This window comes from Heptranchias perlo, chromosome 35, assembly GCF_035084215.1.
Source record: "Heptranchias perlo isolate sHepPer1 chromosome 35, sHepPer1.hap1, whole genome shotgun sequence".
Lineage (NCBI taxonomy): Eukaryota > Metazoa > Chordata > Chondrichthyes > Hexanchiformes > Hexanchidae > Heptranchias > Heptranchias perlo.
Genome location: NC_090359.1, coordinates 14352372 through 14378134, shown reverse-complemented (window position 1 = coordinate 14378134; position 25763 = coordinate 14352372). Strand labels below are relative to the sequence as shown.

At 49.0% G+C, this 25763-nt stretch overlaps 3 protein-coding genes and 2 non-coding genes across 7 annotated transcripts; all 5 read left to right on the top strand.

Moving 5' to 3' along the window:
• Positions 1–920: 920 nt before the first annotated feature.
• trnaf-gaa (transfer RNA phenylalanine (anticodon GAA)) lies at positions 921–993 on the top strand. Its single transcript has one exon. It is a non-coding gene; the product is annotated as a tRNA-Phe (tRNA).
• A 2987-nt stretch (positions 994–3980) lies between these two features.
• trnae-uuc (transfer RNA glutamic acid (anticodon UUC)) lies at positions 3981–4052 on the top strand. Its single transcript has one exon. It is a non-coding gene; the product is annotated as a tRNA-Glu (tRNA).
• Positions 4053–5838: 1786 nt separating this feature from the next.
• LOC137302362 (zona pellucida sperm-binding protein 3-like) lies at positions 5839–9381 on the top strand. Its single transcript, XM_067971996.1, has 6 exons — positions 5839–5885; positions 8356–8471; positions 8559–8662; positions 8754–8931; positions 9017–9143; positions 9224–9381. Exons 2-6 carry the CDS (start codon positions 8356–8358, stop codon positions 9305–9307), a joined length of 609 nt encoding a protein of 202 aa, XP_067828097.1. The 5' UTR covers positions 5839–5885; the 3' UTR covers positions 9308–9381.
• LOC137302361 (ferritin heavy chain, oocyte isoform-like) lies at positions 9333–19049 on the top strand. Of its 3 annotated transcripts, none has more exons than XM_067971995.1 (4): positions 9333–9507; positions 16945–17091; positions 17866–17991; positions 18798–19049. In XM_067971995.1, exons 1-4 carry the CDS (start codon positions 9412–9414, stop codon positions 18942–18944), a joined length of 516 nt encoding a protein of 171 aa, XP_067828096.1. In that variant the 5' UTR covers positions 9333–9411; the 3' UTR covers positions 18945–19049. The 3 variants fall into 3 exon arrangements, with proteins under 3 accessions (XP_067828096.1, XP_067828094.1, XP_067828095.1); XM_067971993.1 differs by lacking the exon at positions 9333–9507 and adding an exon at positions 10216–11439; XM_067971994.1 differs by lacking the exon at positions 9333–9507 and adding an exon at positions 15431–16314.
• Positions 19050–21125: 2076 nt separating this feature from the next.
• LOC137302363 (ferritin heavy chain, oocyte isoform-like) lies at positions 21126–23788 on the top strand. The gene is made up of 4 exons (XM_067971997.1): positions 21126–21269; positions 21926–22072; positions 22685–22810; positions 23240–23788. Exons 1-4 carry the CDS (start codon positions 21168–21170, stop codon positions 23390–23392), a joined length of 528 nt encoding a protein of 175 aa, XP_067828098.1. The 5' UTR covers positions 21126–21167; the 3' UTR covers positions 23393–23788.
• The last annotated feature ends 1975 nt before the right edge of the window (positions 23789–25763 follow it).

Genomic DNA, 25763 nt, shown 5'->3' with positions numbered 1-25763 from the left:
AGAAAGACAGAAAGTTAACATGTAGGTACAGCAAGCAATTCGGAAGGCAAATGGAATGTTGGCTTTATTGCAAGGGGTTCGAATACAAGAGTAAGGAAGTCTTGTTGCAATTGTACGGGGCTTTGGTGAGACCACACCTGGAGTACTGTGTACAGTTTTGGTCTCCTTATCTAAGCAAGGATAAACTTGCCTGAGAGGCGGTGTAACAAAGCTTCACTTGGAGATGAGGGTGATGATGCCTTTCCTCGTGGACTCTGACATGCTGTCTGCCAGAAACATATCCCCGTCCACTTCCAGTCGGTCTGGGTCTATCCAGTCCCACAGAGCCAATGGCAGTTTCATGCCCGAGCACCAGTTCCAAATCTGTCCCCGAGATGAGGAGGGGTCGACATATGTCTTCACCGCCTGGAGGTCATTTGGTGGGCGGACCGCCCGCTGTTTATACAAACCGCGGGAAATTCCCTGCCGTTCAATTCAACGGGAATAAGAATGGTCTTGGGCCGCAGCACAAAGTGGGTGGTAGCGGATTGGCCTGATGAAAGAGAGAGCTCTGATGAAAGGTCATCGACCTGAAAGGATGTTTCTCTCTCCACAGATGCTGCCTGACCTGCTGAGTGTTTCCCGCATTTTCTGTTTTTATTATTAATATAACCTGAGCTCTGTCGAGCGTTTGTTGTTCGATTCACTGATAAAGCTGGGAATTGAGGGGAAGCTGGTTCATGGCGAACCCCAGCTCTGAATCCCCCCGGCAGAGAGTTCAAGGAATGTTTAATATAAATGAGATTCAACGACAGGATCAGAAAATCTCTCCTTGATGGTCGGTCTCATTCTCCCGAAGTGAGGAATGAGCGGGAGTGGCAATTCCACCCGGGGTTATATTTTATTCCAAGAGGATGACCCAAAGGGCAGTTGGATGTGGGGTCGAAATAGCTCAGTTGGGAGAGCGTTCGACTGAAGATCTAAAGGTCCCTGGTTCAATCCTGGGTTTCGGCAGTTTTGGGCTATTTTGTTTCTTCTTCTTTGGGCCGAATCTCAAACATTTATTTGCACTGACATTTTTAGCCGACACTGAACGGTTGGGGATGGAATAGAGAGACATCAAGGATGTCTGTATTTAGCTTTTATTTCTCTGTTTCCTTCTGCCTTTCTCTCTGGTTTTTGTCTCTCTCGGTGCTCGATGAACATTTGATTTGATGCATTTGTCCAAAACTGATGCCTTTTCCACATCTCAGGGCGGTCAGACATGCTCTGTCTTTCTGTTACTGCTTGTGACCATTAACGGGAACAGGCCGCGAGTTAAACATTTATCAGCAAACCGCCAGAGAGATAACACAGCGGGAATAAAACACATTGCCTCACATTGTTAGACACCGAGTGACACAGATTGCAATGTGTGTCAGTAAACAGACCCGGAAAACAGAGTCCGAGAAAGGAAAGAAATAGAGAGATAGAAAAGAGTCATAAAAAGAAAGAAAACCCTTTCTCCACCCCAACAACAACAACAACAACTTGCATTTATATCGCGCCTTTAACGGAGTAAAACGTCCCAAGGCGCTTCACAGGAGCGATTATCAAACAAAATGTGACATGGAGCCACATAAGGAGATATTGGGACAGGTGAGGTAGGTTTAAAGTGTCTTAAGGGAGGAGAGAGAGGTCGAGAGGCGGGGAGGTTTCGGGAGGGAAATCCAGAGCTTTGGGCCCAGTCGGTTGAAGGCACGGCCGCCAATGGTGGAGCGATGAAAATTGTGGATGCGCAAGAGGCCTGAATTGGAGGAGCTCAGAGATCTCGGAGGGTTACAGAGATAGGGAGGGGCGAGGTCATGGAGGGATTTGAACACGAAGCTGATAATTTAAAATTTGAGATGTTGGTGGACTGGGAGCCAATGTCGGTCAGTGAGCAGAGGGGTTCTCCTCCTGAACGGTGGTTTGAATGTTTGGGGGGCGGGGCTGTGATAAATATCTCGATTTAATATAATGATCCCACTTTTCTACTACCCCGAATTATTACAATGCTGACCTGGAACAATCTAGAACATACCGCAAAACAAGACATTCAGATCAAAGGTCACTTTAGCAAGGAGTTTAAAAGATTCTTCTAAGGAGGAGAAGGCTCAATAAACGGACTGTGAACATTTCATGACGGCCTATTTATTTGTGTCCAGGGAGAGGGATGAGACACATGAAATGTTTCACACATTTCAAATCTCCCCGGTCAGACTGCTGATTGTTTATTGATCAGGAAGATGGCTGGTAATAATCTGAGACCCAGTGAAGAGGTGAGAACAGAGCAGCAGGGAATGATCCCAGAACAATAGGAGCCAGCAGCTCACCGTCTGGTCCCTGTGTCAGGGACAATACACAACACCTCAGCTCCAGAGCAGGAACAGAGAGCTGCTGTTAACGTGGCCCAGCCCTCGCAAACTGCTGCAACTGTGGGATGGAAATCAGACTTTGGGTGTCGGAGGCTGCTTTAGCGGCTCAGTGGCTCATCGAAAGAATAATTTCTATTAAAGAGCAGGGCTCTGCTTCATTACAGACTGATACTGTAAAGTACATGGCAGAGTAAAGCTCCCTCTACACTGTGCCATCAAACACTCCGGGGGACAGGTGCATCAAGGGTTAGATCAAGATCAAATCTCCGTCCACACAGTCACAGAGGATGTCATTTGTGACTTTGACAAGGGCCGTTTCAGTACTGTGGCAGGAGTGGAAACCTGATTGGAGGGATTCAAACATGGTGTTGTGGGAAAGATGGACATGGATTTGGGAGGCGGCAACACTTTGGAGAGGACAGGGAGGTGGGAGATGGGGTGGTAGTTTGCAAGGACACAGGGGTCAAGGGTGGGTCTTTTATGAAGGAGGGCGATGAGAGCAGATTTGATGGGGAGGGGGACAGTACCTGAGGAGAGGGGACCGTTAACAATGTCAGCTAACAGGGGGCCAGGAAGGGAGGTTGTGTGGTCAGCAGTTTGGTGGGAATAGGGCCGAGGGAGCAGGATGTTGGTCTCATTGTCAAGAGAGCTCAGCGAGGGCATGAGGGGAGATAGGAGAGAAACTTGGTGGGCTTGGGAAAGGAGGGGAGCGGCAGAGGCAGCTGAATGGATGGTCTCAATCTTAGTGACAAAGAAGTCCATGAGCTCCTCGCACTTTTTGTTGGAGGTGAGGGTGGAGGAGTGAGGGGAGTGGGGTTTAAGAAGACCGTTTGTAGTGGAGAAGAGAAGCCGGGGGTTATCTTTACATTCCAGGATGATCCTAGAATAGTGAGCAGTTTTGTCAGAGGAGACAGGACCCGATAGTGCTTTATGTGGTCCAGGCAGATCTGGCGATGAATGGCCAAACCAGTTGTCCACCATAAATGTTCAAAGCTGTGTCCCTTGGACTTAGGGGAGAGGAAATGAGGGCAGACCCAGGGGGAGCGACCAGGGTGAGGGGGAGTGATGGTTTTAATGGGTACAAGAGCGTCAAAGGTGGAGGTGAGGGTGTGATTGAGCAAATCAGTAGCTGCAGAAATGTCGTGGTGAATGGAGGGCCAAAGACTGGACAGTTGGGAATTTGAAAGTGCCGTTGTAAGTGACTTGGGGGAGAGTTTTTTCCAGGGATGAACACAGAAGGAAGTGGGTTAGTCCCACTCCCCGGCTCTTTCCCCACAGCCCTGTGAATTTTTTCACGTCAAGTATTTATCCAATTCCCTTTTGAAAGTTACTATTGAACCTGCTTCCACCTCCCTTTCAGGCAGTGCATTCCCGATCATAACAACTCGCTGCGTAAAGAAATCTCTCCTCATTCCCCCGCCCGTGGCTTTTTTGCCCATTTATCTTAAATCTGTGTCCTCTGATTATTAACCCTCCCATCACTGGAAACAGTTTCTCCTAATTTACTCTGTCGAAATCTTTCATAATTGTGAACACGTCCATGAAATCGCCCTGCAACCTTCTGAGTGTAGTCTCAGTGCCCTTCCTGTTGTTCCTTCCTTCAGTTCCCATGTGGTCTAGCGGTGAGGATTCCTGGTTTTCACCCAGGCGGCCCGGGTTCGACTCCTGGTGTGGGAATAACAGCCTTTTCGTCCCAGCCTCACAATTTGCCTGGAGTCCGGGCTGTGGCTGCTGCTTCTTCCCTCGCTTCTGTGTCAGTCCCACAATCACACTGACAAATGAGGCAGACCACAGCTCTTAAAGGGACAGTGCACCGAAACCCCAACCGTGCAAGCTGAAGGGAAGCAAGCAACAATGTCCCGACAGGTCACTCAGCAGCTCATGGCCAAGTGTTTGACAACAATCCTTTTATCATTTACTGTAAAACCCGAGTCTCAGTGAAACACACACAGAACATTCTGGAAACACTCAGCGAGTCAGGCCGAATCTGTGGAGAGAACAGACCAATTAACTGAGAGTCTCAATGAGACAAGGAACGAGACACGGCTCTTCACAAATTGTCACGGGATCTTTTACACTTCGGAGCAGAAAGAACGGACCGCCATTAAACACCTCATTCAAAGGACAGCACCTCTCACGATGCAGCTCCCTCTCAGCACGACACAGTCAGTCTGGATCATGTGTCCCAGTCCTGGAACGGGAGCTGGAACCCACACCCTTCGAAACACCAGCCTGACTCCCTGGTGTTACTCTCACCCCCGGCTAGTCATGAACCAGACTGTGCCATTCCCAGAGTAACTGATGACCACAGCCTCAGCCCTGGGTCCCGGTCTGCATCATAACCGCAGCCTGTCACCGCTCATAGAAAGTGGCGTGGGATTCCTGAGTTCATTCTGTGATGTGCATTGGGGGAGTGGGACTACATGGATTGATCTTGCATAGAGCTGGCATGGACCCGATGGGCCGAATGGCCTCCTTCCGTGCTGTAACCTTTCTATGATTCTATGATTCCATGTGGGTGGAGAGGGATACAAGGAAGTGATCAGAGATGGCCTTATCCATGATTGACACGATCGGGGGGAGAGAGGCCACGTGAGATGGCAAGGTCGAGGGGGTGGCCATGAATATGGGTCGGGGAGTTTCTATGCAGGGAGAGATTAAGGGAGGATAAAGTATCACACAATAGACTTGTTGGCAAAATTGAAGCCCATGGGATTAAACGGACAATGGCAGCGTGGATATAAAATTGGCTCAGGAGCAGAAAACAGAGAGTAGTGGTGAACGGTTGTTTTTCAGACTGGAGACAAGTATACAGTGGTGTCCCCCAGGGCTCGGTATTGGGACCACTGCTCTTCTTGATATATATTAATGACCGGGACTTGGGAGTACAGGGTATAATTTCAAAGTTTGCAGATGACACGAAACTCAGAAATGTAATAAACAATGTGGAGGACAGTAACAGACTTCAGGAGGACAGAGACAGACTGGTGAAATGGGCAGAAACATGGCAGAAGAAATTTACTGCAGAGAATTGTGAAGTGACACATTTTGGTCGGAAGATTGAGGAGAGACAACAATTTTAAATGGAGTGGATGAATAGAGAGACCTGGGGGTGTAGTTACACAAATCTTTGAAGGTGGCAGGACAAGTTGAGAAGGCTGTTAAAAAAGCAAATGGGGCCCTGAAAGACATCCAATCGTTTCAAAACAGCGACTCTTTTTTTTCTTTTTCTTTTTTTCTTCTTTTTTGTGTGTTTTTAGGCCCCCCTTTCATAAGAAGGGGGGGTTTAGGGTTTGTTTATGTGCAAAAACACCCAAAGAAAACCAAAAACCAGTGTGAAATTAAGATTTTATTATTTTTGTCCAGAATGCACTCCAGCCCCTGCGGTGCCCACCGGTCGGGGAAACCGGGGAGTAAGTGAACTCCAGCTCCCCAACTCACCCGGCACCGTGCCCAGAGACCGGGAGAAGGGGCTCCCCCCGCCCACACCGCCACCAACCGACCCGGCAGGTGAGACGTTTTTATTAAAACCGTCCACCAGGTCGAGCAGGTCCTGGGAGATGTCGAGCCGCGAGCGGGCGAATTCAGCCTTATCGGCCTCGTCCACCCCGGCACCCAGGACGCCCGACCCGGTGAACTGTATACTCTCCTCCGTGCCCGGATCCGCGACCCCCCCTATAGGCAGGGTCTCCCCATCCCCCCCGGGAGGCACGGACTCGGTCTCCTCCCCCCGAGTGGTGGACGACTCCCGCCGATGGTGTGAAATGGAGGGTGGGGCCGCTGGATCCGTAGCAGGTGCCAACTCCCCTTCCACGGGGGGCCGTCCCTTTGCAGGGTTCCCCTCCGCTTCCAGGGAGTGGCGCCTTTTTTTCTTTCCGGAGGCTCGCGGCGGGAGGGTCTGCTGGGGCCCCCTCCTCCGCTCCCTCCTGACCAACGATCTGCCCGGCCTCCGTCGCGACCACGAGATGTAGATCGGCCGCGGTCACGATCGCAGCCTCGGGCTCACTCGATTGTTCAGCATCCCGGGGACCAGCCTCCAGATGTTTGATTTTCCTCCTCGCCTTTTTTCCGCGAGGGTGCCCTCCTTCCCCCCCGGCGGAGGCCTTGTGTTGTTTTTTTATTCTTCGAGTGTGTTCATGTGCAGTAAACAATAAACCCAGAATATGTGATAATAATTTTTTCCCTTGTGTTTTCGGCCCTCTTTCACAAGAAGGGGGGGTTTGGGTGGTTTTTTTGTCGACTGGAAGTTCAGTCAGAATGAGGCTTTTTTTTTTCCCTTTTTCCTTGTGTGTTTTTCTTTTTTTTTGGAACATTTACATTGCTTGAGTGAAAGGGGTTAACTCAATCTGTTTGTTCAGTGACTGGCATTAATGATACTTGATTTTTCTTCCTTTTTTTGTTGGCTTCAATTCTTTTTCTTTTCTTCCTCCTATTTTTTATGTGTGTTTTTCGGCCCACCGTTTATAAGCAGGGGGGGTTCAGGGTGTGTTCATGTGCAGGAAACCAATAAATCCAAAATAACTGTCAAATAATAATTTTATTATTTTGGTCCAGGATGCACTCCAGTTTCGTCCAGTTTTCTCGTTTAGCCTCATCTGGGACAATTGGAGTCAGCTGACTGCAGGTTGTGTATAAAAGGTGCTGGTTGGTGGGGAAAGTGATAGTTGAGTTGTTTGGTATCATGGGGGATTTTGTAGTGAGAGGTTTGTTCTCAATGCTGGTGTTATTTGGAGTGGTTTGTTGCTCTGATATTTGGCAACAGTTTAGAGGCCAGAGATTTCCATGGAGAAGAGTAAAACCCACCCCTGTGCCCCAGAGAGTCCCTCCCTCTGTGCCTCCCTTTGGTTCCCATTTCAGTGTGTCTGAGGGGAGAAGTCTGTCTCCACTGCAGACTGTGATGGTGCAGTGTGGAGAGCAGAACCTGCTGGTGAGGGTAGACATGGATTTATTTAGAACCAGGCACCTGATTAAAGCTGCTGACCTGACCCTGGGGACAGCAGGTTGTTGGCCAACTGGGATCTACTCTCAGAACCACACTGTCCTCTTTGACTATGGGCTCCATGAATGTGGCAGCAGATTGCAGGTAATGTGATTCCTCAACTCTTGTTCCAATTTCACTGTGTGGATTACTGCCCACTCTGAACTCATTAATATTGGGTGAAACTCCAGCCACTGAGGAGATCCCTGAATGAAATCTGTGTATAAATTCTTGCCCACTGTTAAATATCACCCTGTGTGAAACTACTTCTTTATGTTGCCATGTCTATCTTAGCTTCATATTTAAAAAAACTTCAAATTGTCACCAAGGGACTGCATCTTTCTTAAATGGGTCATTACTACTCTCTAACTCTGAGATTCAACTCTATTGGCCTTGAACCTTCACCTACATTTTTCCAAACCACTCTGTTCTCTTGTGCCTCAATTGATTTATCTTTTCTGTTCCTTCCTGTGGACATTCAGGCCTGTTGCCTCAACTTGTGGTCAATGAATGTTCAGTGTGGAAGTTCCTGTTGAGACTTCTCTTGAAAAATGAAACAAGTGGAACAATAATTGGGATACAGTGTATTAAAGGGGAACTCCACTTTTGGTTATTACACCTGCCAATCCCCTTGATTCCATGGATACAGATGAGGTTTAAAAGTGATGTTGTGTTTTGTGCTCTATATCAGGGGTAACTTGAAGCCCCTGAAGGTGAAAGCTCTATTCTATATGGGAAAGAATGCTCATCAAATCTGGCAGTGCCAATCATTTCAGGGTTTCTGACTGCAGGCCTGAAGTCCCCTGTAATAGAAGGTGGACTGAGCAGAGTAACAGAGGCTGCTCCAGGCAACTTCAACCAATGGTGGAGCAGCTTCAATCATGTGTGATTGAGGAGCAGCTAAAACCCCTCAAACTGCTGCTTAACAGGGCAGGAAAATGACCAGAAATAGCTTTTGTCCAATGAGACCAGCTCTTCATTCCTTAACCTGATGTATTTCAGATGGCTGGAGATTTCCTGGTCTATACCACCCACCTGAACCATACCCGAAATGCTTGTGGATCTGTTATTGTGAGAACTAATGGAGCAGTCATTCCCATTGAGTGCCACTATTTTAGGTAAGAATCTTTACTCTATTGCAAATGAGGTCTACAGCAGGTGCAGTTCTCTGAAGTTGTCCTGAAATTACACTCCTGTCCTTCCAGGAAGGGCAATGTGAGCAGTGACCCTATCAAGCCCACCTGGATCCCATTCAGCTCGACCAAGTCTGGAGAAGGGCTTCTGTCATTCTCGCTGCGTCTTATGAACGGTATGTGATGGGTGGATGGGGAGTGCTTTTCTGTCGTCTCCCACTGGGAGTTACATCCACTGTCTCCAACCCTTGTCCTCTTGTACTTCAGATGACTGGCTTACAGAGCGTACCTCGACTGTCTACTACCTGGGGGACCTCATTCACATTGAGGTCTCTGTTTCAATGACCAACCACATGCCCTTGAAGCTCTACATTGACAGCTGTGCAGCTACATTGAGCCCAGACAAGGATTCCACCCCAAGATACAACATCATTGACTACCATGGGTAAGGAGCTCTCTGCTTTCTCCAGCTGGTTATGTCTCAATAGGTTCACTTTATTCACTTCGTCCCTTTTTTAATCTTTCTTCGGTTGCCTCCTGGACAGCAAAGCTGAGGACTCCTTTTCAACCTTTGTGTTGCCAAGAGGTGAACGTGAGCTGGACAAACTCCAGTTTGACCTGGATGCGTTCCGCTTCTTTGGAGATGACCGTTCCTTGGTAAGAGGAAGCCAAACATTGGGTTCCCCATGTTGGGAGGAGGTCACTAAATAACAACTTGTATTGAATGTGTCCCTCAGATTTTCATCACCTGTCACCTGAAAGTTGCTGCAGTGGATCGGAGAGATTCCATGAACAAAGCTTGTACTTTCCAGAATATGTAAGTTCCCTCTCTCTCTCAGGGATGTGTTGTATTAAAGGGTGATGGACAACCTGGTTGATAAACTGATTCTCTGGTTTAGCTGGACCCCATTGGAAGAATTGACCAATGACGTGTGCGCCTGTTGTCATCTGGGCAACTGCAGTGTCACGAGCGAATTCCGACTTGATTCCAGAGGAAGGAGGGATCTTTTATCTGGACCTGGTAGGACATTGATCCTCTCTATGTTGGAGGTCACCCTTTACCCTCTCTAACTGGAATGTTTGATATTGCAGAGAGTGATGCTGAATTGAAGTGGGAGGGTGAGGCCTCACTTGGACCCCTGGTCATTCTGGATCCTGAAGTGTCAGACCTGGCAACTGAGCCCCTTAATGAGGTTGAGCAAAGGATGCAGGAGAGGTCTCCAGGTGGTGAGTTGGCGGACTGCTAGTTTCCATTTTCCCTCAGTATTTGCTTCACTCACTAACCGTTGGTTTCTTGTTCTGTTTTAGGTGTGGAGTCTGATGTGGTCCTGATCCTGTTCCTGGCCCTGACTGTGACTGCTGTCTCTGATCTCTGCTTTTTTTAGGCCCCCCTTTTATAATTAGTGGGGGTTTAGGGTGTGTTTGTGCAGAAAACCAAAAACCAGTGTCAAATTAAGATTTTATTATTTTTGTCCAGGATGCTCTCCAGCCCCTGCAGTGCCCATCGGCGGAGATGGTGTCGCCATATTCCATCGAGCTACACCCACCCCAAGTCTCAGGCCGACTAATAACAAAGGCCTTGCAAAAGAAAACCTCCTCTCCCCAATTCCCACTGTTTGGAGGGGGGCTCCTTTGCAGGATTTTGTAAACAAGAATATCCGTGATAGTGAGAGGGAGGGATGGTCGAATGGGAAGGAGGGAGTCTGCAGGGGTGGGCTGCTGCAGAAGTAGGTGGAAGAGGGGTGGGGTTGCACCTTAACAGGTGGATCTTCTGGTGGGCAGGGGGAGATGATGTCTTCCCCTAGACAGCTGGAGCTGCCCAGGCTCAGTCCTGCACAGATTGAAAAGTAACTTCACCCAGGCAGCTCCAGCTGTTCTGGGCCAGACACTGGGGGGAAACCCCCTGTTCTGTGCGATCTTCGTTCCTCCCCCTCCCTTCAGTTGATCACACTGCACCGCACCGACCTCCTCTTCCTCCCTCTGTTGGATGGTATCGGTCAGCAGCAGCACACCCCTCACAGTGAATGGTGGTCGTCTTCTCCCTCCTTCCCTGTTGGTTGTTTGTTCCTTCTCCTTCTCCCAGATTCAGAGGTATACAAGCAAGGGCTAGTACTTTTCACCCTGCTCTCCACCCAGAGCTCTCGCTCTGACCTCCACTCTGCTCTACTCAGCAGTATTAACTGGCAAGTTCAGTCAGGCTGATTCCTGGATGGATTGATTGTCTGTTTGAAAGACATCCAATCATATCCCAACAGTGACTCCTTATTTTTTCTTTTAGAAATTTATGAAATGGGACATTGGAAGTGATTGAACGAAAGGAGGATCCGAAAGACATTGAGTTGTATCAAAAACAGTTTTTTACTATTTTCACCACTCCGCTCAGCTCAGGAGTGTGGGATGGAAGAGCAGCCGGGGGTTTATCAGTGACTTTTTCTGATGAGTCTGAAAGACATCCAATCGCATCAAAGAAGTGACCTTTTTGCTCCCAGGTTTTTTTTTAGGACTTTTTTCCATTCCCAACAGCGACTTGTTTTTTCTTTTTTTAGGCCCCCCCTTTATAAGAAGTTGGGGGGTTCAGGGTGTTTTATGTGCAAAAATCCCAAAGAGAAACCAAACCAAGTATCAAATTATATTATTTTCCTCGTTCAGGATGCACTCCAGCCCCTGCGGTGCCCACCGGTCGCGGAAAGCCTCAAGCGTACCGGCAGACTCCGCGTGCTCCATCTCCAGGACCACCCGGGCGCGGAGCATTCTGTGGAAGAGAGGCAGACAGTCCGAGCGACCGCCCCCACGGGCCGCGAGCAACCTGCACCTGTGGATGGCCACCTTGGACAGGCCCACGAGGACGTCCACCGACCTGCCCGCTCCCCTCCTAACCGGGCGGCCAAAGATCAGGAGCATGGGACTGAATTGTAGCCAGAACTTGGAGCAGCCCCTCCAAATAATCAAACAGGTGCTGCAGTCTCCCACACCCCGTGAACAAATGAAACACTGACTCATCCAGGCCGCAGAAATTGCAGGTGGACCGGGAGTCCGTAAAATGGTGTAAACGCCTATTGCACGCGACTGCTCCGTGCAACACTCTCCACCCCAGATCCCCAATGGAACACTGGAGGATCCCTGAGTAGAGAGCCCCCCACTGGGGACCCCCGTCTCCGCCGGACGGCAGGATGGTACGCCAGGGCGTGTCCGGGTAAGAGACAAGGGCGAGGAAGGGGAGAGTGTGCAGGAGCAGCCCGGACAGGAAATCCCTCCGTGCGGAGTGAAGAGGCACGGAGGGAATTTCCAAGACTGCTCAAGTTGAGGCGCAGCCTCCCGAGCCAGACTCAGCAGAGCGTCCAGCCGGTCGGCATCCTCCGGGCTGACCTTTGGCAGGTCCTCCCACAAAACTCTGCGCGCTTCCTCACTGGACGGATCAGGAGAGAACAGAGCCTCGTAGTAGGATCGAGCCCGGGCCCTGAATCCCTCCGGGTCCGAGACGAGGGACCCGTCGTCGGCCAGCAGCGTAAGGAGCTGTTTACGGGCCCCCCCGCCGCTTTTCCAGCGAGGTCCAGTTGCAGGTCCCTCAGAGCATCCTTCATCTTTTCGTACACCTGCCGCAGGGCCTGATCCTCGGCGGCCTGACCGAGACGGGACTCCAGGCCAAGCACCTCCTGCTCCAACCGCCTGACCTCGGACTCCCGCCTCTTAGTCGACCCCCTCGCGTACTCTTGACAGAAGAGGCGGACGTGAGCCTTGCCCACGTCCCACCATAGCCTCAAGGAGGAGAAGCCTCCCCGCTTCCCTCTCCAGTCGCTCCAGAACAGACGGAACGAGTCCCGGAACCGCGCGTCCTCCAGCAGCCGGTTGTTAAAGTGCCAGTACGCGGACTCCGACCGGGCACGGAGCAGAGCGAGCTCCATCCACACCAGGTGGTGGTCCGAGCACGACACCGGCCGGATGGAGGCCGACGGGACGCAGGAGGCGTACGCCCGCGAAACGTACAGGCGGTCGATTCTGGTGCTCCCCCCTCCGGCCCTCACAAAGGTGAACTGGCCGGAGTCGGGATGGAGATTCCGCCAGACGTCCACCAAGTCGAAGGACCCGACCAGGTCCCTCAACTTCTCCGTCGCCGTTCGGGCACGCGCGGGACCGGAGCGGTCCCTCGCCTCGAGTGTACGGTTAAAATCCCCCCCGAGGATAATGCACTCGCCGGCGTCGACTGAGTTCAGGTAAGTGGACACTTCCTCAAAGAAGCTCACTTGCTCGGCTCCGGACCAGGGGGCGTACACGTTCACCAGGTGAAGCAGCACGTCCCCGTGGCGAAGGGCCACGTGGAGCAAGCGGCCCGGCACCGGCTCCTTGACCCCCAAGATCTCCGGCTGAAAAGTCGGGGCCAACAAGATGGCCACCCCGCTCGAAACGCTGGCGAGGTGACTCAAGTAGACCCCCCCTCCCCATTCCAGGATCCACGTGGCCTCGTCTCCCGGAACGGTGTGGGTTTCCTGCAGAAAGCACACCGCATACTTCCCGTCCCGCAGGACCGAGAACTTGTCAAATCTACGGCGGGCGTGTCTGCCGCCGTTGATGTTGAGGCTGGCTATGGTTATCTCCATGGCAAGAGCACAGCGCAACCTACCTAAAAACTAATGCGCGGAGGGAGCGGGGCCGCTAGTCGACCGCCACTCCCTCAAGAGCCCGGTGAGGAGGGATCTGAGCCGACGCAGCCCGACCCCGCCGCCGTCCCCCTCCGCGGCCACGGACGCGACGGCGGCCAGGACCGAGCGGATTAACTGCGCCGGCTCCGACCAACGGTCGAGGGCCAGCCGGACGCCATCGCGACGACGGCTCCAACCGGACGCAAAATCCCGGAGTTCCTCAACGGGGATGAGGGGAGACTCGGTGCCGGGCACGAGGGCGTCCACCACCTCACTGGCGGCGAACTCCAAATCCTCCCCAGTGCCCACCACCGAGTCCCCGTCCTCCTCCGGGTCATCGTCGCCCGCGGCCGACCCACTCCCCGCACAAAGCGCGGAGAACGAGACGGCCGCGCCGGCCGGCCCCGCCTCCGCCACGATCCCACCCCCAGGATCGTCGGCAGAGGAGTCCTCCCCGGGCTCCACCGGGGGGTCCGGGTCAGAGGGCGGCGCCGGGCGGGGACCCTCCCCAGCCTCCGAGCTGTGAAAGACCGGCACCCGGATATAAGGGGAACCCGGGGAAACCGGGGAGAACGTGTACTCAAGTTCTCCCACCTCCCCCGGCTCCGAGCCCAGAGACTGAGAGGAGGGGGTCCCCCCACCCACGTCGCCAGCGACCGACCCGGCCGGTGAGATATTCTGGTTAAAACCCACCACCAGGTCGAGCAGGTCCTGGGAGAGGTCGAGCCGGGGGCAGACGAATTCGGCCGCAACGGCCTCGCCCACCCCGGCACCCAGGACGCCCGACCCGGTGAACAGGGTAGTGTCGGGTAAATGCGGATCCGCGACCCCCCCTATCGGCAGGGTCTCTCCATCCCCCCCGGGAGGCACGGGCACGATCTCCTCCCCCCGAGAGGTAGATGACCCCCGCCGCTGTTCGGATGTCACGGGCGGGGCCGCAGGATCCGCGACCGGCACCGACTCCCCTTCCACGGGGGGCCGTCCCTTAGCAGGGAGCCCGTTCGCTTCCGGGGAGTGGCGCCTCTTTTTCTTCCCGGGGGGTCGCGGAGGGAGGGGGAACTCCATGTCTGCTGGGACCCCCACCTCCGCTCCCTCCTGATCACCTGCCAGCCCAGGCTCTGTCGCGACCGCGAGATGTTGACTGGCCGCGGTCACGGCCTCGGGCTGACTCAGATCTTCTCTGTCCCGGGGACCAGCCTCTAGATTCTTCCTCTTTCTCCGCGCCTTTCTCTGGCGAGGGTTCCCCTCCTCCCCCCTGGCGGAGGCCTCGACGCCAACCTCCACCCGCGCAGTTGACTGTCCCGACGCGGGGGCGGGGTTGGGGGGAGGAGCGGTGGCGGCGCCAGCCCCGGCCGCCGTAGCTGTTTTGGCGGCCTGAGAGGCAGGGCAGTTCCTCTTCAGGTGCCCCACCTCCTTACAGGCATGGCACCGCCCACCCTCTGCCGTCCAAAAGACGCGGTAAGGGGTCCCCTCGTGGAGGGCGTTAAAGCCCCCCTCTGTAACCTCCTCCCGTGCCAGCTTGACGAATGCCTGGCGACGGAAGGAGTAAACATGCCGGAGGCTGTTCTCCCTGAGTCCGAGCGGCAGCGGCGTTACCCCCGACCTCACCTCCCCCAGTTGACGTAGGTGGGGGAGGAGGAGCTCGTCCGACAGAAAAGGCGGGACGTTAGATAAAATGACCCGCTGCGCGGTGGCCTCCAGCGGGTCCACCGGCAGGAAGGTCCCGCCCACCGTGAGCCCCTTACTAAGGGCCAGGGACACCGCCCGCTCGGACCTCAGGAAGAACACCGCCCTCCCGTACATTTTCGAGGCCGCGACGTTGGCCGAGGGGCCGACAACCTCGGCCATGGCCTTAACGCAGGCCTCAATGGTCATGTTGGGGTGGGCGTAGCTCTTCACCCCATGCTTCCTTGTAATGAGGCGGAAAGGCGCCGGCCCAGCAGGAGCGGCACGAACTGTAGGAGCGGCCCCCGAGGTAACCGCCGCATACGTCCTGCTGGGTCCCGGCACCGGCGAAGATGGTGAAGCCATGACTTCAGGAGCCACACCCACCCCAAGTCTCGGGCCTACTGATGAATTTAGGCCTTTTTAAAAGAAGCCCTGAGGAAACCTCTCTCCCCGAATCCCAGAGCTTGGTTGGGAGAGGGGCCCCTTTGCTGGTTTTATTTTCCCCCAGAATATCCGGGAGAGCAAGAGAAGGTGGGAGGGATTAATGGTGGAATGGGAAGGAGGGAGTCTGCAGGGGGAGGCTGCTGCAGAAGTGGGTGGAAGTGGGGCGGGGTTGCACCTTAAAAGGTGGATCTTCTTCTGTCTGTCTTCCAGTGGGCAGGGGGAGGAGATGTCTTCCCCTAGACAGCTGGAGCTGCCCAGGCTCAGTCCTCCAAAGATTGAAAAAGTAACTTCACCCAGGCAGCTCCAGCTGTCCTGGGCCAGACACTTGGGGGGGGACCCCTGTCCTCTAAGGTCTTCTTCCTCCCACTACCTTCAGCCGACGCACCTCACTGCACCGACCTCCTCTTCCTCCCTCTGTTCGGTGTCGCAAACCAGCAGCAGCAGCAGCACAACCCCTCCCGGCTGCTGTTTGGTCGTATTCTCCTTCTCCCTCCCTCCCTCCTTGTTGATGGTGGTTTCTCCTTCTCCTTCTCCTTGACTCAGAGGGACCCGGGCAAGGGCCTGCTCTCTCTGCTCTCTCTGCTCTCCACTCAGTGGCAGTTCAGCCACAAACACCTCCAATGCCGAGCTGGTGTGTCTCAAAGACAACCCAACAGAGATGTGATCAGATTCCGTTTGAGGAAAGTCAAAGAAACCAACAGCAATGGCATCACAGAATAATTCTCCAATCCCACCTGTATTCCAAAGCTCTGATTGGTTCTGGGAATCACACCCCACCTTCTGTCCTTTGTTAATTGGTGCCTGGATTCATGGACGATTCCTGAGTGGTTGTCAGGGATTGTCAATCATCATTGGTGATCTTATACCCTGTTTTCAGGCAGGCTGTCCCAGTAGTATAAATACAAGAGCTTGTGGGGGAAGAGGTTAGGTTGTTTTTGCAGTTTGAAGTGTGATTGTGGTTAATAGTAAAAGTTAAAATGGCCTCCCAAGTGTGTCAGAACTATCACAAGGAGTGTGAGGATGGTGTCAACAAGCAGATCAATATGGAGCTCTATTCCTCCTATGTTTATCTTTCTATGGTGAGTTTTCTATCTGAGGTATTATTTCAAAATTATGGCTGTGGTGTCATTTTAATCTAAGCAGGTAGAATTCTCTGAAAATGAATTGGCTTTGGAGTGTACCTCTGTGACCCTCCCAATTTTTTTTCTGATTTTGGTTCTGAGCTGCCAGTTATCTTCAATCTCTGTCCTCTGGTTACTGACCCACCTACCAGTGGAAACAGTTCCTCTTAATTTCCTCTATCAAAACCCTTCATATATTTTGAACACCTCCATTAAATCTCCCTTTAACTTTTTCTGTTCTAAGGAGAACAATCCCAGTTTCTCTAGTCTCCCTCATCCCTGTAGGTTGAATGTGGAAATGAAAATTAAATCCAAAAGCATTATTGCTTTCCTGTTTTCTATTACTACAACCTCTTGTCTTGTTGAGCTACTTCACAGGGAGGGACTTTCAACATATTCAGTAAAGATCAATGAAGCAAAGTGAGATTGACTTTTAAGAAAAATGCTTTTTTTTTAGACACTGAGCCCCTTAATTCCAAGCACTGTGGCAGAGAATGGGTAATTTGTCTACTGTGATGTTGCTGCCATTTTGAATTGGCCATTAATGAGATCTCTGTCTGACCTGACTCTTCCATTTTATCTCTCTAGTCTTATTACTTTGACCGGGATGATGTTGCCCTGCGTCACTTTGCTGAGTTCTTCAAGGAGCAGTCACATGAGGAACGGGAGCACGCTGAGAAACTGCTGAAATTCCAGAATCGGCGTGGGGGCCGAATCATCTTGGAGGACATCAAGGTTCGGTTCAGCAAACTGAAGAATTGCCTTGGTTTTGTGAAAAGTGGACTAGTTTGGTCTTGCTCAATAGATTTTCAATTGAGTTGTCTGGAGGAGGATTAATATTATAAAAATGGATCCTCAAAATAGGAGATTTCAGGCTCTAATTTAAGTGAGAAATTAGAAGTAACCTTGTGACACCAGCAAAACTGTGTGGAGCAGGAGGCAGAGTTGGGATCAAATCGATCAACTTTGAGTAGATCATGACAATTAGTGCTAATGCTCTGTAATTGCAAATAGTGGCATAGTGAGCTCTGAAGAGCAAAAATTGAGGGAGCAAGTGGATGATTATGATGGTCGATGCAGTTTGATGAAGTCGTCCACATCAGATGGCAGTATGAGCAAAGGGATTAGGGAGTCTCGAGGACAAATGTCAAGTTAGCTTGTAGGTGGAATAAAAGACTAATTGGGTTCATCCCAAGGCACAGAATTTAAAAGCAAGGAAGTGTTAGTGCTAGTTAGACCTCATTGGAATGATCTTTCTTGGGATACCTGAAAGCATATACTGCTGTGAATGAAGTGCAACAACTCATTCCCAGGGTATCTCCTAGGATGAACAGACTAGTAGAACCTGTGTGGTCCCCTGGTTTGGGGAATCTAGAAGTGACATTGACTTGTGATCCTACTAATGCCTGTTATGCTCAAGGACAAGTAATTTTCAATTTCATATACTAACCACTTATTTAATTGTTGACTAGAATAATTTTTTCTCCATTCTTAATCTTCCCTTTCCAGAAGCCAGAGCAGGATGAGTGGAGCAATGGTCTGGAGGTGATGCAGAGAGCTCTGCAGATGGAGAAGAATGTGAACCAGAGTCTGCTGGATCTGCACAAACTGTCCACTGAGAGGACAGACCCTCATGTAAGTCCTTAATGTCCATAAAAGGATTTGCATTTATATAGTTTTTCAGGATGTCTCAAAGTGCTTTACAGCAAACAAGCTATTTTTGAAGTGTAGTCACTGGTGTAATGAGGGAACAGGGCAGACAATTTGCACATGGCAAGGTCCCACCCACAGTGATGTCCAGGTAATCTGTTAGTTGGTTAAGGGCTGCTAGCCAGGACACTGGAGAAAACTCCCCTGCTGTTGTTCAAATAATGCCAGGGGTTCTTTTGCATTCAGCTGAGGGCAGATGCAGCCTCTGGTTAACATCTCATCTGAAAGATGGCCCTTCTGACCATGCAGCATTCCCTCACTTCTGCAGTGAAGTGTGAGCTTGGATTGTGCTCCACTCTCTGGAGTGGACTTGAATCTCTGGCACGAGTGCTACCATTGCCAACAATTGGTATGTTTGTTTTTGGGTGATTTGAAGACTCTCCGCTTAATCTGTGATGATATTTAGAAATGTTTCTCTATCCAGTAGCTTTGTGTTGATCTTTCACAAGAGAATGCAACACTGGAATCTTCTTAAAATGGGTTAGTGCATTAAGGGTTTAGGGCACTCCAGTAAATTCTTTTTTAAATACTGATCAGTGGTTCCAACTCTAAATTAATAAATATATTTCCTCCAGGAGTAATGCAATCTGACACACAATCCACCAATCTGTGCAGGAGTTGTACCAGTTATCCAGTCCAGAAGAGGATCATGAATAATCCCCAGGGGAGGTTAAGCTCAGACCCTGGATATTGTCTCCTCTGAGCTAATGTACTTCATATTTTTCTTCCAGTTGTGTGACTTCCTGGAGAGCCACTACTTGGATGAACAAGTGAAGATGATCAAGAAGCTTGGAGATCACATCACCAACCTGAAGAGACTGGGAGCCCCTGAGAATGGCATGGGAGTGTACCTGTTTGACAAGCACAGCCTGCATTGACTGGGATTCTATAACCATTAGTTCTATACTTGGTGAATGCTTTGCTTGTGGTTATTTTCCAGTTTTCTCACCTGTTGTACATGGCAATAAAAGCTATTCATCAAACTGGTTTGTCTTTGTTGTATAATTAAGTATCTGATCTGATTATCCAGATCACAAAGCTACCCACTGCACCACACCCAGCTGAGGAACTTATGATCCAAGTTAGAACTTTCTCCAGGTGTAAAAATATAAAAACCCCTCCTGGTCCAGCTTCCTGACTTGACTCTGTGCCAATCCAGGATGGTTATGATCACATCTCCAAATTGTTACTGGGATGCCTGAAATACATAATTTCTACAACTACAATCTCAGTAAACAATTCCTGCAGAAAAGGGGTTTTCATAACATCTGCAAGCAAGACAACATCAATATGTCGTGCTTTAAAACAACAAAAGGGGAGGTGTGGCTGGAGAAAGATGAATATGTCAGGACAAGGGAGGGGATCCCTGCAATTTTGCTGTAGTCTAATGCCATAAGTCACTCACTAGGTTGCTCGAGTTGTGGCCTGTACAAAGTATACTGTTGACAACCCTAGAGTCTTCCTTTGGTCAGACTGTCCTGTTTAACGTTCCCTCATCCAGGGCAATATTTGCCCATTCTTTGTGTTTGAGTAAACCAGCTGTTTGCAGAAAACACCAAACTGCAGTCTGTCCTGTGGTGTTTGTTGTTGGGTAACCTGTGCTGGTAGAGGAATCATTTGATTTCATTTCTATCACCCAACAACTTAAACTGCCTTCCTTTTGATCATTGCATTACTAACTGTTAAATGGAGCCACAAGTTAATTGTAATCCAATAGTTACTGTACATTATCTTCCATACTTCATGTATTCTTTCTAACTACCACAACTTGTACAAAAACACTGCCCTTAACCCACAAATAGTGTGATTTTTTTTTCCTGAAGGTATCAGAAATGAAACCATAAAGTTTGTGAGCCCACTACATAAATATTCTCTTGGACTGAGGTTGCAGACAAAGGGATCTGTTATACATGGTTACACTACCTACAAATTAAACATTGGCTTGACTCGCAGGGGATGGAGGATGTCTGTATAAGCAAGACTGGATAACAGGGTAGGCCTATGGGATTAAGACTACTGCTTGTGTGAAAGATAAACACCAACATGAACTGGTTGGGCCAAACAGCCTGTTTTGGTGTAAGTTTTATGCAATTCACTCTTCTCTGTTCTTGAGGCTTTGTGATCCTTGTATTCAATGCCTGATAGTTGGACCAGAGATACAACAGGAGAGGGACAAGATACTGCAGATACTGGAAAACTCAAACACACAGAAAATGCTGAACATACTCACCAGATCAGGCAACATTGGTCTTGAAAACAGGAGACAGTTGACATATCAGATATAAAACCTTTCCTCACAACAGACTCGAGATTTGCAGGAGATGAATAAACAGTGCAAACTAAACACTGGACTTTACAGGTTCTAAATTTCATGGGGATAAAACTCCACATCGCACTTTACAGTGATGGAGCAACAGAGTTCTGTTTGACGATCCCAACTGATCCAATTTCCATTTCCCCGACTCGTTGTCGGTTGGTTTGCGGACTCACTGCGGACTGTCTGGTGAAGGTCAGTCTCCTTCAATCTATTGCGGTGATCAACATTGTGAATCTGGGTATAACGGACTCTTTCAGGACACACCAAGATGCCCATCAATTGTCCAAGAGACAGGATAACTCAGAACCAAATGTGCTCGACACCATCTACGGGATGGGATTTCCATTTGTAAACTCATCGATCTCTTTGATATATGTTGTGAAGCTCTGATTCTGGGAACAGAGATGTTATCAGATTCAGTTTGAGGACTCAATAACTGGGATGACATTGGAGGCCATTGTTGGATCCAAGGAGCCGATCAGTCCTTTGAGGAAAACAACAGCAATGACATCACAGAATAATCATCCAATCCTGCCTGTATTCCAAAGCTCTGATTGGCTCTGGGAATCAACTCGCCCCCTCTCTCCTTTGTTAATTGGTGCCTGGATTCATGGAAGATTCCTGATTGGCTATCAGGGATTGTCAATCATCATTGGTGATGTCATACCCTGTGTAAATGCAGGCTGTCCCAGTAGTATAAATACAAGAGCTTGTGAGGGAAGAGGTTAGGTTGTTTCATGCAGTGGTGTTTGAAGTGAGGTTTCTGTTAACCGTAAAAGTTAAGATGGCTTCCCAAGTGTGTCAGAACTACCACAAGGAGTGTGAGGATGGTGTCAACAAGCAGATCAATATGGAGCTCTATTCCTCCTATGTTTACCTCTCCATGGTGAGTCTTGTACTGTCTCTTCATTCTGAGAACTTGGAATTTTTTTTTTGTTCAGAATTGGATTCAAATTACATTTCTCTTGAGTTCCTTTTCCTCCCTGGGGTGGAATATCTTTGGGCAGTGAGTACTTTGTGTGTAATATGGGGTGATCTTGTGTTAATGGACTGCTCCTTACAGCACCTGCACTCTATTGAGGGGCTTAATATATGAACCTGGCTCAGCTGCTGCTTGAATTTGTAAGAGAAGAGCAGAAACCTGGTCAAGTGCTTGTCAACAATTGACTTAAAAGGTTCAGTTTCAATGGGGTGACTGTTGCCAGTGAAATGTTGACAGGTCCTCACTAGTTTTCTTGCATTTTTACTTGCAGGTGAAGTACTATGAGAGTCCTAGGCTTTTGTCACTGCCTTGATCCTTAACACATTGTGGAGTTTGAAACTTCTGGAATATAAGAATTTTCTTGTTCCTTGCCCAATTTTAGATTAGAATAGCAAGTAGAAGGAGGGGCTACTTACTGTAAGTACAGTTTAGTTTGCGTTACTAGTTAACATAGTATTTTTTTAAAGAAACTTTGAGCACTCATTAACTGGGGAGGGGAGAGAAAGATAATTGTATGTCGGTGAGATCTAGGTCTGACATGATTCTATTTAAAATTCCAGTCCTATTACTTTGACCGGGATGATGTTGCCCTGCGTCACTTTGCTGAGTTCTTCAAGGAGCAGTCACATGAGGAACGGGAGCACGCTGAGAAACTGCTGAAATTCCAGATTCAGCGTGGAGGCCGAATCATCTTGGAGGACATCAAGGTTTGTTCATAGAATCAGGCCATTTGGCTCATAGTGTCTGTGCTGGCTCTTTGAAAGAATATCCAATTAGTCCCTCGTGCCCTGCTCTTTTCCCATAGAGCTGTAAATTATTCCTTTTCATGATTCTATACATAAAAATCTGTTCTGACAGTTGCTATTGAATCAGCTTCCCTTTCAGGCATTTCATTCCAGACTGTAACAATTCACTGTTTATATATGAAATCTCTATCTTCCCTCTGGTTCTTTTGCCCATTATCTTCAATGTGTGTCCTCTGGTTAATGACCCACCTGACAGTTGTTGAGTTCATGACTGGGCCAAATGTAATTTATTGAGGCTTATTTTCATATTGAATGATTGGTCCCCACTGCAGCCTCTATCCAGCTTTCAGAATGTGGAAAATTTCTCCACAGCAGAGAAGATGTTTTCTCATTAATGAGCCACATGTTCTACATTATAACTGAACAGAGTACTTGTTGCTAACATCAGGGCAAAAATCAATTTTCTTCCACTCTCCAGTCATCCTCTTGTTTCAGGCTAGTTTGAGATTAATACTGCATGGGATGCAGATGGGAGCTTGAGCATTTTGTGACTTGAAAGACTTCCCTTTTCAGAAGCCAGAGCAGGATGAGTGGGGCAATGGTCTGGAGGCGATGCAGAGAGCTCTGCAGATGGAGAAGGATGTGAACCAGAGTCTGCTGGATCTGCACAAACTGTCCACTGAGAGGACAGACCCTCATGTAAGTCCTTAATGCATCAGTGGCATTTAGCTTTTGGGTTTATTTTTAATTTGGATTGCGTAATTTAGCATTGTCCTTTAAAATCACATCAGACTGAATGCAGCTCAATACTTTCCATTTCTAAATCTGAGGTTTGTTAAATCTACTGAAGGTGAGCATTAAAATCTGTCCTTGAAATCAATCTGTTTCAAGGGTTGAGATATCTTGGGCTTGAAGGGAACCTTCAAATGGATACTGACTTTAGGTGAGTGACTGGGGCAGGGCAGCATTTATTTTCAATACCAGTGGCTGGGAGGGCAAGGAGTTAGATCGAGTAGTCTCTTGGCCATATTTTGTAATGAGACCTTGAGTATTCCCCAGTAGGGAAGTGAGATTAAAGGAACCTAATGATTCAAGTAGCTAGCTTGATTTTTATTTTTCCCTTTCCAGTTGTGTGACTTCCTGGAGACCCACTACTTGGATGAACAAGTGAAGATGATCAAGAAGCTTGGAGATCACATCACCAACCTGAAGAGACTGGGAGCCCCTGAGAATGGCATGGGAGTGTACCTGTTTGACAAGCACACCCTGGGGGAGGAGTGACTGGACTGTTGTCCATGTTGCAGATATTCAACTTGTGTATTGAAGTTTTATGTTGCCATCTCTCTGACCTGGGAATGGAATTCAAAGTCTAAGATTAACTTCCAAACATTGTAGTTGAGTGTTCTTGCAGCTGAAATAAAACATTTTGATGTTGAACTGGTTCCTTTTCTTCAGTAATTGAGCACATTCTAACACCAATGCACGTGGCCTTGCGTCAAACAAAAAAAATTCTAAGAAATAGGTTGTCACCGTGATAAAATCTGATTTGTTTGGGCACATGGATGTTTTAACCCCTTCCCCTCCAGAAGGCTTAATTTGGTTTTGTAGCAGCCTAGGATGGCCATCAGGCCAAAATTAGATTTGTACCTAACAGCTTTCAATATTTGGTGTTCTGTAGTAGAGATTAAAGTGTAATCTGATTACAGTAAGACCTCTTCCTCCACATAGGCTTGAATCCCTTTAGGAGGGTGTGCATTTTTTTATTACTATTCGTTCATGGGATGTGGGCATCAATGGTGATTACAGTAGTTAACCTCCTGAATAAACAACCCCACACATTGCTGCTGACTTGTCCATTGTAGGACATGAGGGAAGTGTTCCCTGAAGCAGGTATTCAAATTTAAGTAGTTACAAAAATCCTGGAGCAAAGTAAGACCAAATCTCCAATTGTTCCTGCTAGGGTTACCTGGCTCTTTCCTCCTTCTCTTCAGCCCATCTTTTTCTTCCTGTGCAGAACTTGGGTCCAGCTCCTGCTATTTGTTTCAATCTCAATTTTTATTTTCCAGTCTCTGTTCACCTCATGCACCTTTTATATCCTGGACCCCATAGCCTCTAAAATACTTCCATTTGCTGTTGCAAATCTAAGAGTCCCTCGAAGTTTCCCTTGCTGGATTCTGTTTCATTAAACAGTTCTTGCCCCATTCCCCTCTCCTTGCGAATACAATCTTTGTGTAATCTTATGTGGCCTGGAACCAAATAACACTCGATCCCAATTGCCAAAACTGCCACTTATAATTCTACTGAAGAGTTGGAGAATAGAGCCATCTAATTAAAGGCTAAACCACCAACTACTTGGTCTGTTCAAAGCTTTAACTGAGTTTGCACCAGTGATGTTCAGGTTATTCTCACACAGGGATCATATGATCAGATCAGTCCATCGACCCCACTTTTCGTTGCTTCATCTTTCCTTCACTAGGTTCCACCTTTGATATTTTTTTTTAGCCTGCTGTTTGTTGTTGATCCGACAGTATTCTGATGTGATCTGGAACACAAAATATCCATGGAGCCCCATCCTTCCCTGACCGGATTTAGGGAAATATCAGTAACTCCCCTTTCTAATGAGAAAATTCACCACTTGACTCTTTCCACTTGGTGTTTGACTGTCCAAAAAGTACAAGAGATTAATCATTGAAACAAGGGATTACCAAACCCAGGAAATACCAGATAGTCTGTTCACCACTGTCGCTCACTGTATATACAACCAACACACTACACATAGTGTTTGCCTCTCACCGCAATCCCTCCCAACACCAAACACCCCCCGCCCAAATCCCTTCAGTCAATGGTCCACAGTCTCTTCCCCGTGGAGTGCTCTGCATTTTATTGTTTGTAAAATGTCATGATGACAAAACAAGAACTCAACATGCCGTGGCCCCCTTCACTTTCCAGCCGATGTGTGTACAGATGCTCACTGACCCTAGAATTGATGGAGTATTGAAGGACTTGTGTTTAACACGTTCATCACACCCACTTTCCATTCGCCTGACTCGCTGTTGGTTGTTGTTCACAGGCTCTGATCTGTTTGGATGTTGCCTCAAACCCGCAGCTACTTGCCAAATAACCAACTCACGGATCCATCCAGAATTATTCAAAGACACTGACCCGCAAACAACAATTAAACCTGTGGTTCTGGATCTTTGAACCGTCACGATCAGTGACCATAACCGATGGGATGGGGGCAGATCCACCAATTGACAATTTGGTCCATTATGGTCAAGTGCCCGGGTGGCCCCGGAGAGGGAGCATGTGGTGTCCACCGTTACGCTTGATGCCTTCCGCGACCGCTGGGCACCGTAGGGTATAGACTGTCTTTCAGACATCAATAATAGAATCCTGATTTAATTGGGAAAGTATCCTGTTGTTTTTGGTGGCACTTGATGCTTATTTTGGTATCTTTTCAGTTTGATTGGACCATCCAATATTAGTGGTGCCCTGAGAGGGCCACTTGTGATGGTTTATGTTTGGTGATCCTGGGGCAACCCAGAGTCTCCCTTATTGGTCCATCAAAGAAAGGTCGATTATGGTCAAGAATATGGTCACGATCAGATTTTTTTTTCTTTGGAGTGTGGGATGGAAGAGCAGCCATGGTTTT